At 53.8% G+C, this 12,559-nt stretch overlaps 1 protein-coding gene across 2 annotated transcripts in view; it reads right to left on the bottom strand.

The window, feature by feature from the left end:
* Positions 1 to 6: 6 nt before the first annotated feature.
* The window catches only part of VPS37B (VPS37B subunit of ESCRT-I), a 24,108-nt gene continuing 11,555 nt past the window's right edge, over positions 7 to 12,559 (bottom strand). Inside the window, exons 1-4 of one of the 2 annotated variants that reach the window (XM_040619989.1) lie at positions 4,460 to 4,648; positions 3,218 to 3,389; positions 1,744 to 1,826; positions 7 to 903 (exon numbers count right to left, since the gene is read on the bottom strand). In XM_040619989.1, the coding sequence (XP_040475923.1) occupies positions 406 to 903; positions 1,744 to 1,826; positions 3,218 to 3,362 (726 nt within the window). In that variant the 5' untranslated portion in view covers positions 3,363 to 3,389; positions 4,460 to 4,648 and the 3' untranslated portion in view covers positions 7 to 405. Of the gene's footprint in view, positions 904 to 1,743; positions 1,827 to 3,217; positions 3,390 to 4,459; positions 4,649 to 12,559 lie in introns of those variants that run through there. The other variant, XM_040619988.1, reaches the window with a different exon arrangement.

Consider the following 12,559-nt stretch of genomic DNA (forward strand, 5'->3'; position numbering starts at 1 on the left):
CCCCCCCCCCCCCCCGACTGGCGCGGTGGGCTAGGCCGCGCGGCCCGGTCTTCTGCACACACAGCAGAAATGGAGCATGCTCATTAAGTGAAGCTGCAACGGGAGGACCCCAGTTCTACGCGGAAGGGAGGGATGTTTCCCCCCAAACTTAAAGGAGTCCATCAACATTACAAGACTTAGAAATCATACCGAAAACAAACCCACGTGACCGTGGGGATGCCAGGCCGAGGCCTTGCACACACAACCCCCGGGCACAAAACCGGGGCCTACGGCTACTTACCGCTGACCTACAGTTCTAAAATCAAATGGCTGCGCTGGCCCAGGGCACCGGCACCCTGTTCCTTGAAGCCTGTGTGTGCAGAGCCCCGGCCGGCAGGTGCAGCCTCCCAGGAAGGACGGGGCGGCTCACTGCAGGATGAAGCCTGGCTGGTGTGGAGGCAGCCGGGGCGGGGGTCTCTGGGGAAGAGCGGGTGGGTACGGAGACACGAACTGTGCGGAGAATCCTTGTGGGGGGGGCAGGCCCACGCGGGGGGGCAGGGGTGGGCACTGGGATCCCGGGTACGGGAGGGCCTGTCCTGAGCCCATGGCAGCAGTAAATGGCGTGGCCAAACGTCCTGCAGGCACCGGGGGCGGTGGCGGGGGGATGCGCCGAGGTAGCATGGAGGGGGGCCCGCTGGCCTCCGAGGTAGGGTAGGGCAGGGGGGCAGCGGGCGCCGGCTCGGGCACCCTGGGCAGCAGCGGGGCCGGCGCTGATGCCTGTGGAAGTCTCTGCCCCTTCAGCACCAGCTCCTGGAGCTTCTCGATTTTCACTCTTCGCGTGTGGGCCAGTTTCCGCTGGCTCTGATAGACATCGATGAAGGAGTCCAGAGGAAGCTCTCCATCAAGAAACTTCTCTGCCATGTTCTGAAAGTAGGAGAAAGCTGGTTAGAGGGACAGGCCAGCCCTTGGGGAAGGAAGCCCCCTTCACCACCCAGGGAGAGGCAACACCCAGCTTCCTTCCATCACCCGTCCCCTGCTTACCCCACCCGCCACACACTGCCCACTGCAGCCCCCGCTGACCTCAGAGGTGGCTCCCCAGTCCCCGGCAGAGAGAAGGGGAAAGAGGTAGCTGGTCCTGGCTGCCCACCGCACCCCCCGAGCTGCCCGAGGCAGCAGGCCGTAGGAGGAGCCCACCGTAGAGGAAGCAGGCCCCTCGGCAGCCCTGACCTGCTGGGCTTCAAGGCCAGAAGAAACCACCGTACCCACTTCCCACCCGCTCACCAAGCCAGCTGCAGTCCGTTTCCTTCCTTCCACCGGCTGCACCCTGACAGACATGCCCTGTACAGGGTCAGTAGGATGGAGACAAGCTCATGCCCACCAGGGCCCCCACCCAAGCCCGTGGGTGAATTCGAGCACAGGGGCTAACTTGGAAACGTGCGGCCGCCGCCCACCTCAGCTTGCTACAACTGTGCAACCTTGGACCCTGACTCAGGGCCGTACGCCTTAGTGAGGCTCTAACCTCGAGTGCTCCACGGGCCACATCTCACAGGCTCTGCCCTCCCCCCGCTGGTTCAGAAGATGGTACATCGGCCATGGGCGGCCCCGGGACCGGCACGGACTCGCGCCACGATGCGCACTGGTCGCTTGAGCGTCAGACCCGTTACAGCCTCCTGGCTGCGGAGGGACTGGCCCACGGGCTCCCAAAGCGGCCCAGACCCCGGGAATTGCGGCCTGGGGCACTGCACCCACGCGGGCTGGCTTTACCTCGGTGTCCTCCTCGATCTTGGCCCCTTCTGCCTGCAGGAGCGCCAGCAGGGTCTCCAAGGAAGCGCTGCTAGACTGCTTATCTGGAAGAAGCAAGAGGCATGAGGAGAGAAGGGGGCATCCGGGCCCCAGCCCCTCAGAACGACATGCCCCCCCAGACTCCGTGCCATCCTCCTTTCAGAGAAGGGCGCGCTTTAACTGGAAAGGTAAATAGCTGGCTTCCCAGGAAGCTGAAAGTCAAGGCCTTAGAATCCAGGAGAGGAAAGAGCACACAGGACAAAACAGGGGACAGACTGGGGGCTGCACCATGCATCCCACACCCCATGTCACTGTCGGTCCTACAGAGGGCTGTCACCCAACACATGACGTAACACGAACCACCCCACGCAGATTTCCTTTGTATTTCTGAGTGGTAACTATATCAAGTAGGCGTAATTTAAGCCTGGGACCTCAATTTTTACAAGTGTATAACCTCCCCCCCCAGATCAGAATACAGAACAGTCTCAAAGGCTCCAGGCCCGCTCCTGGAGACCGCCCTCGAGGCGGCCCCGATGCCCACATCCTGCCTGGCTGGGCACTTCACAAGAGGGCATCACACAGGGTGCGCTCTGTGCTGGCTCCTTCCAGCCCACGCCGGGAACCTGAGAGCCCCTCGTTTCCCTCAATGTCCACTGTGCAGAGACCAGAACTCAGGGACGCCGCATGCTGTATGTGGACATTTAGATGGTCTCCCAACTCAGCTGTTACAAATAACGCCCCCATGAACATTCTTGGGCCTGTCCGTGGACAGCCGCGAGCGTCTGCCGGGGGCACACCTGGGGCAGACTGGTTGAATCAGTGAGCACAGGCTTCCTTCAGGTGGGTTTGGCCACACAACTCTTCCCAAGGTGATTTTTACCAATTTATGTTACAACGCACGTGCTCCCAGCCAGGAAAGCACTCCTCTGGCTGGGCAGGCCTTCCCGAGCCTTCACTGCAGGGACGCACACCGGAGAGGGAGTCCGGAGAGCAGACCTCCTGTCCACCTCACTGAAGGGCAAGGCTTTTAACCTTTTCTTCACCGCAGCCCCCTCCAAAGCCACGCAGAGCACTCAGGACTCAAGACTCAGTTCCTACAGCTCTTCGTAATGACGGTAAATCTAAGCGTGACGTTACAATGAAACGTCCCCACGAGGAGTATTTCTCAGCACTGACTCTGAGGGCCTAACTCCGCAGGAGGAGATGTTTGTTAAATCTCATGATTCAGAAAATTACTTTTCTAGGCTGGAGAAGGTAAAATTTTGTTTAAGAAGTGGTTAAGTCTCCTCTCTAAATAGGTGGACTGATGCTGTATATAAACTGTTTCTTTGCGGCATTGACCAGTGTCTCAATCTGAAATTTTTCCATAATACGACTTCTCTCCCGGTAGCCCAACAGCTTGAACATGTGCCCTTCCCTCAACTCTATTCCTGAAGGATCACCCTGGCAAAGTTACCTAATTTGGTCTTCTTTATCTGATAGGCTTCAAAGAGAACCTGGAGTTCCTGGTATTTTTGGGTCAAACGTGCTTTCAGGGAGTCCAGTTGGGGCTGGTACAGAAGGTTCCCTTCTGCCAGGCTCCGGTTGCTGGCGAGCGTCATTTCTTTGCTGAGCTGAACATTCTGCGTCTGCAAGGAACACAGGATGATGAGAACCAACGGGTGTTAGTTCCAGACCAGTCCCCCGAGGCTCCCGAGCCCCGCCCCCCAGAGCAGCCACATCTGCTTCCGTTGGGCTGGTCCCCAGCAGAGACCACGGCTGAGACCACATGAGGGCCACTCCCCGCCCAGACTCCAGCCCCCCTGGGTTCCTAGTTTGGACACAGCTCCCTGTTCTTAAAGAGCAAAGCCACTTCCTTTCCAACGATTTGCAGACAGGCTTTGTCTTGTGACTTCTCCAGGCTCTTTGCTTCGCGAGCTGTGGCTGGGATCCCTTACGACCCCACTGTGCTTGCAGGAATCAACAGCTGGAAAGACTTCGGGCTAGATTTGTTCAAAACCAGTTTCTGCTGCTCCAGAGGAAGTTTGCAGCGGAGAACCAGTTGGCATGATGTCAATTCAGGCTCAATCATCAGGCTTAGAGATCAAACACAAAAGCCCGACACCCCCTGGGAATGAATTCCGTTTACAGTGACCCTGCTCTCTCTCCCACGCCCACCTCTCGCTCCTCCTCGACTGAGGGGAAGGCGGGAGTCCTCCCAGATCCAGATCCAAAGCTGGGGCCAGGGGGCTGACCTGCCCACCAGGTGTTATTTGGGAGGGACAAAAGAGCCAGTGCCCAGACCACAAGGGTGAGGGGGAAAATGGACAGGTCTGAAGACAAGGTAAAGAATTCCTAACAAAACTTAACATGGAAAACCCCAAAACCCAAACACATGGGACACCACCCGTACTAGCTAGTGTCAGGCCTCTGCCACCACAGCCTGTCCACAGCCACCTCACTGTGTGGACCTGAAGCCTCCACAGCGCACGGTCCTGCCCCGTTGTGCTGTTTTCTCGTAGCTTTCCCGCAACCTGACGCCAGTTTTCCCTTGATATTTGCTGCCACCCACCCAGGCTATTTTCGCCATGACTTCCTTCCTCTGAGGGTCTGGGTGCAGATTTCCCACTGCGCTGCCTCTGCTCTGGCCAGGCCCACCCAGGGGGCCAGCCCGGCTCCCGGCGCAGCCCGCACCCGCGCCCCCACCGCACGCGCGCACCCGGTCACGAGCCCGTCCCGGGGAAGCGAGAGAACACAGCAGCTCTGGCCTCAGGCGGGGGGCTCCCTACGGCAGACACATGGTCTGTATCTTCCACACCCGGAGCTGGGCCCAGGGCCCCAAAAAGGAGGCTCGCCTTAAAATGGAATTTACATGAAGGATACAAATTAAGATAGAAGATGGAGCCCCTAGCTCAGCACCACGAACCGAGAGCAGAAGGCTCTCCTCTCTCGCGGCTTTTAGCCAGCAGGGAGAATTCGGGGCCCTCACGTAAACGGGGCTCCTGGCAGTGCAGAGCTCCGGAAGGGCCCCCCCAGCAGCTCCCCCGCCCTGTGCGTCGTATCCCGAGCTCCGAGGGCACAGGAGTCTTTCCTTCTATTGTGAAGCCATTTCAAAGAACAAACAAACAAACATACTTCGCACGGTCCACTCGGGAGCACAGTTCAGCAACTTCTTTTAAAACTAAACATGAAACTACCATGCGACCCAGAAACCGTCCTCCTGGGCACGCACCCGGGGGAAATGAAAACCTAGGTTCGCACAAAGCCCTGGACGCGAACGTTCCAGGCGGCCTCGCCCGTCACAGCCGCAGCCCCGCCGCCGCCCCACGCCACCGCCCAGCTCCCCGTCTCGAAGAACCACGGCCGACACGCGTGGCATCTCGGATGAGACTCAGGGAATGACGCTGAGTGGAGAGAGCCGGCCCAAGGGTCACACACTCGGGGGTCCCGTGTGTACAACACTTGAAACGACAGTCACAGAAACGGAGACAGGTGAGTGGCCGGGGAAGGGCCTCGGGAAGGAGGCTCACGGGGACGGACGCCCCGCGCTCCCCCATCCTGACCGGGGTCAATGCCCCGGCTGTGGGGGGGGGGCAGATTTCCACAAGGGGTTCCCCGGGCGGGGGGCAGTGAGGGACACGCAGGGTCTGTCCTCCTTACACCGCTTGTGAATCTACAAGTACCTCAACGTTTAAAGTTTAACTACAGAGCAAGAAACCGCCGAGGAGTTTCTCTACGCCCCACCCCCCAGCACGCCAGTGTCCTCTGACGCAGGTGTTCAAGGCCAGTCAGGCCCCCGGCTCCCTGCACTCCAGGATTCTGACTCAGTCTTAAGTCTGTGTTCAAGAAACATTTACTGGGCCCTGAGTTAGGCCCAGACTCCTATGGTCACCTAAACTCAGTCATCATAAATGGAAGGGACTTTAGCACACCCTCATCGCTGGGGTGCCGGGGGCCCTGGTCCCCACCTGCCCACCATGGGAACTTCCAAGAGCGCCCACCCCCAGCCCTTCCCTGCACCGCCTCTGGAGCTCAGGTCTGCTCTTCCCACGGGCTCCTTCTCATGGTGGGGAGCACCCATGTCTCCGCTGCCAGGGGCTGCAATCAGAAGCAGGGGGTTTGTCTCCCTGCTCACGGTCTCCCCCATAGGAATTCTACCATCGGCACAATCTTGGTGTGCCAAGCACCCAGCGGGGATCACTCAGTAAGGATCTGCTGACTGAATCAGAGACCCCTCCCCAAAAGCCAGTCACTGTGGCCAGGTCCAGCAAGTAAGATGGACCACATAATGAGGAAGGGGGGAAAAGCTGTGTAGGTCAAGCAACAAATGCTCCGAATCCTTTATGCAGACACGCTCCCTTGATAAAGTCCTCTGAGATGGAGTCGGGGGGGGGGGGCATCTCACATTGGATCTAAGGCTAATTCTGGAAGCAGGATTCCCATCTTCAGCAGAGGCATGTCTGTGAGCAAAGATCTCCGTAGGGACCACGGAAAGGCACTGGCATCCCGAAGCCCCTAATTCTAGCACGCCGCTGGACTGCTCTCCAGCAGTGCTTCTCCCTGGCGGCTGGATCTTACGATCACCTGAGGGAAGGGGTGCTGGTTCGCTCAGACCAACCCTGCATCAGCCAAACCCTCCAGGAGGCCCAGGCACAGGCCCAGCTAAGCACCACTGCTCTGGTCTCTGTGTAAAACACATCTACAAAGAAATCTTATTCTCGTAGTGTCTAAATCAGGTCAAAATCACGTCTCCTGCGTGTCAGAAAGTCCTAGAAGAGAGGGGCGCCTGGGTGGCGCAGTCGTTAAGTGTCTGCCTTCGGCTCAGGGCGTGATCCCGGTGTTCCGGGATCGAGCCCCACATCGGGCTCCTCTGCTGGGAGCCTGCTTCTTCCTCTCCCACTCCCCTTCTGTGTTCCCTCTCTCGCTGGCTGTCTGTCACATAAATAAATAAAATCTTAAAAAAAAAAAGTCCTAGAAGAGAGAAGCACAAAGCAGCACAGGCTATGATCAAAGTGTGGTCTGTTGCACAGGACGCAAAGGCTGGCTTAGCCCCCAGCCAGCAAGGGCCAAATAAAACTACAACTGACAGTCATCAAAAAATGTCATTTTTCGTATCCTCTGGGTATTCAGATGTTTTCACGTGAGTAAACGGTGCTATGTTCTAAGTGACCGCCCACAGCACACCCGCGGCACTCTCCAGGGGACGAGGCCAGGACAGTGTGCTGAGTGCAGAGCGGCTCAAGCATCTGATAAAGCTATTCCAACACCCCGATGAGCCCAGAACACACCCGGGATGCTGCATGAGACGCAGAAAAAGACTCTTTCCTCTGTAACAATATTCCCTTCCATTGCTCCAATTAGAAATGGGGAGGAAACAGCCAGTCTTGTGCTATCCTATGCAAAGCAAAGGCGAGCTGGCTGGCACGGGCCGCAAGGCCCTCTCCGTGGGGACGGCGTCCAGTACACCCAGCGAGGTCCAAGGGGCAGCCAGAGGTTGCTGCTGTTAACTTGAGCGAATATCGTTAGCCCGCTCGTGTGCGCGACACACGGCCCAGCTCTCCACCTCCCGTAGGACCGACTCCAGCCTCGGCGTCTGTGACTGGATCCGTGCCGTGACCCTGAGAACGCGTCAGGGGCCACCACGGTTTAGGAGCACGGCACAGGGCCTACAGCTACCTGAGACTGGAAACCGTGTGCTGACCTCTTGATTGTTCTCATGATCCTTTTTCTTAACCATAGAGAAATTCTTTCAGGAAACAGCCTCACTGTGGTAAGGAAACATTTTTATTTTTTTTTTCTTTTTTTTTTTTTTAAAGATTTTATTTATTTATTTGACAGAGATAGAGACAGCCAGCGAGAGAGGGAACACAAGCAGGGGGAGTGGGAGAGGAAGATGCAGGCTCATAGCGGAGGAGCCCGATGTGGGGCTCGATCCCAGAACGCCAGGATCCCGCCCTGAGCCGAAGGCAGACGCTTAACGACTGAGCCACCCAGGCGCCCCTAAGGAAACATTTTTAAACACGTACTCCACTTCAGTTTCCTTCTCTGCTCATAACCGGAGAAAAACGAGACGCAGGACTGTAGAATGTGGGGCAGCGCCCCAATTCTCTAGTTCTTTCTGCCCCTCCCCCCTCCACGAGCAGCCTAATGATGTCCACTCAAGTTAACAGCAGCAACCTCTGAATGAGTTTTTTAAACTTTCCTCTTTCTCCTCGTACATGGTGCTTGATTCACTACCAGCACACAGGAGTTTACAAGAGCATTATCTTTTAATACAACCTGTTAGTATTAGAACCAGAAGAGCAGAGGCTCTAGAAAAGTAACGTGTTTCAGAAAAGGGTGACACAGGTGAAGGGTATCAGGAGGTACGGACTTCCAGTTACGAATCTGTCACGGAGATGGAGAGCGCGGCACAGAGAACACGGCGATACTGTAACAACGTGGGAAGGTGACAGATGGGGACCGCACGTACCAAGGTGGCCACTGAGTCATCTACACAACTGTCCGATCACACGTGGTTCACCTGGAACGCATATGACATCACAGGTCAACTGCGCTTCAATAACAAATCAAAATACAGGACCATCGACCACACACCCACACCCACGAAAAAGAAAAAAATACTGTCGACATGTTCGTCCAGGCAGAAACGTGAGGACCCCTTTCCCTCTCGCGACGTTTGCGTTAACATATGAAGGTCGCGTAGCACCCACGTGCCCACACCACCTCACACGCGTGCCCTTGTCTGAATTCGGGCTGGGGAAGTGTAGTCGAAAATAAAGCTGGTGTGGAAGAAAACAGATACAAACCGCCCTCTGGGTGACACGTGCAACGGTCACCAACGGGAGGCACAGCGACAGACGCTGCCTGCGCCCTGCCAGCTGGTGCCAGGTGGGAGTGAACTCGCGGTGGATGTTTTCCAAACCAGACATTTCCACCGCCTACAGGGGTTTGCAAGTGGAATGTACGAGGAGAATCTCAGGATGACGACAGCGACTGCTCTGAGACTCCCCATCACTGCAGGGACACCCGCACACGGAGCACACACGGAGACCCAGCGGACGGGAGCCGGCTTCAGCCAACTCCTGCCTCTGCAGTGGAAACTGAGCCCCCTCCTGCCGGGAGCTCAGGGCACAATGGGCGAGCGACGGCACGACAGGACCGTATTTAAAAAAACACCCACAAACTTCAGGACCTCAAGTTAGCTCATAACACAGTGGTGGGTTGGTGCATTCATTCATTCATTCATTCATTCATTCATCCAAGAAATACTAAGGAAGCACCTCTGTCGCTAGGTTCTGGGAGCCAAAGACCAGAACAGTCCTCACCACCCCGAGTGTGGGCAGGCCCTGCGAGCAGGACACTGCCCAACTCCAGGGGGTGCCAGGCCCTTCGCACTGCAGCCCTCAACCCAGACTGCACTTGCTCCTCAAATAAATTAAATGGCTCAAGAGAGAAAAAGAACAAAAATCCAGATAGACATGAACTTAAAGACTGAAGTTACTGATGATGTAAAAACGTCACTCCTGTCCCTACCCTATATGTTTCAGCAGCATTTGCTAACATTTATTGAGCACTTACTGCATGCCTGGCACTGTGCCACCTTCTCGTTATGCATTTAATCCTCTCTGTGAAGGGCACACAGATTTGCCCCCATTTCACCCAGGAGAGAAATCCAGTCTCAGGGAGGTGTGAGAGAGCAGCAGAGTCTGGAGTGCCCGTAACTACGGAGGCATGAGGTCAAGAGTCAGGATTTCTGTCTCCCAAGTGCATTTCCTAGAGGATTGCGCCCCGCGTGACGCCGCAGCACCTGCAACCACTGCACAGAACTGATCCACTCTCATTTCTCTGTTTTCAAGTTCCAGGATTCACCCATCCAAATTTCTGTTTATATCTTTTATTTACCTTTTTATTGAGTTTAAGATTTTATTTATTTAAAAGAGAGAGACAGAGACAGCGAGAGAGAGAGCACGAGCTGGAAGGAAAGGGGGAAGCAGGCTCTCCACTGAGCAAGGAGCCCACCGCAGGGCTCGATCCCAGGAGCTTGGGATCACGACCTGAGCCCAAGGCAGACACTTAAAGACTGAGCCACCCAGGTGCCCTATTGAGGGTATTTTCAAACACAAAGGGAAAGCAGAGAGAAGAGTATAACAAATCTGTGTACCTTGTCCAGGGTTTGACAATTAGTGACATTTGCCCACCCCCTGCTTCCCTGAGGTACTCCCCACATTTTTTTTTTTTTTTTAAGATTTTACTTACTTGACAGAGAGAAAGAGAGAGAGCACACGCAGGGGGAGCAGCAGAGGGAGAGGGAGCATACTCTGCACTGAGCAAGGAGCCAGATGCGGGGCTCGATCCCAGGACCCTGAGATCATGACCTAAACCAAAGGCAGACACTTAACCAACTGAGCCACCTAGGTGCCCCCCTCCCGACTTTTTTTTTCTCAAGTATTTTAAAGCATATCTCAGACATCCTAGCATGCATACATTAGTATGTCTCTTTAAGAGGGAAGAACTTTACAACTATAATGCCATAATCACACTAAAATTAACAATTATTCTCTGCTTTCAACTTATACATATGTTGGCTTCGATTACTCTTGTAATGAGCTTCTGCCTCGTCTGGCTGACCATCTGAAATCATTTATATAGGAAAAGCAGGATGACTGTTTATTTCCACCGCAATCTCCCCCCAGCCTTAAACCAACTTTCAGAAGACTAAGTTAATGATCAAGCAACCTCTGATCGTGACTAATAAGCTTTTTGGGGGGGGCATCATTATTAAGTAATGGATTTGTATTTTTTTATAGGTTTCAATTAATTGCCATTAGTAATCTTCCTGATGCTCAAATTGCCCACGGCCAGTGGGAGACACTTTCAGCTGGGTCTCCAGCTGACACACCCCACGGGTTGGACAGCTTCCCTGCTCTCTAGCAGAACAAGGTGTCCCAGACCCGTGTGTACATTCGTTACTCCCAATCTGGACCAGCCCTTCTCGCAAAAATACTGGCTCCTTTTGCTGGGAAATTCTTTTTGATTTGTATATTTTCCTCTCCAGATAAAATGAAATTGAAAGCTATCCATAATATAAAGACGAGGAATAAATCTCAGCTTTTGTACCTTCCTACCAGTAGAAAACGTCAGGTTGCGTTAAGACTCTACATACAGCAGGCTTACGGATCAGGTGACCAAGAGGCTGGCATGCGTTCAGCCAGGTTAATCTCTCCGTTTATTGAACTACACTTGCTCTAGCTCACCAATTAATCTTAGGGTAAGTATCACCAAGATCACATGCAATTTGAGTGTGGGCTTTACTGTTAAAGCTTAGGTTACTAGAAAGCCCAAATTCATCTCCCATTCAGTGCACACCTTGCCAGTGACAAACTCCTCTATCTTCCAACTAAATTCAGGCTTTCAGTGGAGCCTGTGATCCAAGCCCACGATACCGAGGTGTCCTGCAAACGTGGCTTAATTCAATCCAAAATGAAAAAACTTAACAGTTCCAGAGTTGGACTGTTTAACGTGTTAACAAAATTAAAGGTCTGAAAACTCAAAAATACAGTGAAAGAACTGTAGAACATTATGAAACTGTCCTAAAATACAGCCGCCTCGTGGGTTGTGTGAAACCATCTCCAAGGCTACAGCCTACTCGGGAGAGAAAATTTACCGGCTGCTTATCTGCTGATCCACCGAAACAGCCCACTCGACAGAGCGAGCACATCAGATTAATAAAGACTGCTACTTTTGATCGAAGATGTTAAAATCCTTGTTGAGATGAAACCTGCTGCCCCAGGAAAGCAGCAGGCAACGGGACAGAGACTGGAATGGTCCCTTCCATACGGAGCTGGCTCACACCTTAGAAATTAGCATGTTATTCACTTTAAGTGCAACTAACATTAGAAATGCAGGCAGCTAGGTCTGAAAATAAATGGACCCGTCCCAGAGAAGAATTAGCTGTCTAGTTCTGGCAGGTTCAACATACCAGGGTGCTTTTGTTTTCCTAGAAGCCTTACACCCCAACACGCACAGGGGTGGGGGATCTCCCTACTTCCTGGACTTACATGGATGATGATGTCAATAAGACAGAAATATAATAATAGGTGTGACTGGTTCTGAAAACTTGTCACGGGCTAGAAAATGTTACATTCCTAGTGTCACTGACCTTATAATTCCTGAGTACTCTGGGGGGAGGGACGAACAGAACAGGAACACCCAAACTGACCACAGCGTTAACTGCCTTTGTCCCTGTCTCCTAAAGGCAATGTTGGCTGGCGAGCCAGAAAAGCCATCAAGAAGCCCTCAGTCCATGTTACCCGAACCAATTAGCTGCTGGACAGCTGAGCAGTTTGGTTAAAGTCGTAAATCACTAAACACACAAAATTTTAAAGATATACATCTGTCCATTTCTTCATCTAAGGCAAAGGCCTTTTCCTAGAGAAAGGGTCCACTAGCTCGAGTTCCAGAAGTTCTTTTCATCCAGACCACACCCTTCAATGTGGAGGGTTTGAAGACTGGATGTGAGAGAGGAGTGCAGGATCCTGGAATCCCGTCCTCCTGCAGCCTGGTCCACACCGAATTCATTCGCAAGTTTCTCGAGCACCACCCTCTACTAACTTCAAAGCCTCAGCTTCATTTTCTCTCCTTGTCTTTTCACTCATGGCTCATCAGCTGCCACAGTATTTAACAAAATAAGTTAATTACTGTAAGAAAACCAGAATGGACAGGTCCTCGACTCTCCGTAAGTGTACAACTGCAGTGTGGGGGCAGAAATGTCCAGATACCCGATCTTGATCACTGTGGCGGGGGGGGGGGGGGGGGG

This window comes from Ursus maritimus, unplaced genomic scaffold (assembly GCF_017311325.1).
Source record: "Ursus maritimus isolate PB19 unplaced genomic scaffold, ASM1731132v1 scaffold_33, whole genome shotgun sequence".
Lineage (NCBI taxonomy): Eukaryota > Metazoa > Chordata > Mammalia > Carnivora > Ursidae > Ursus > Ursus maritimus.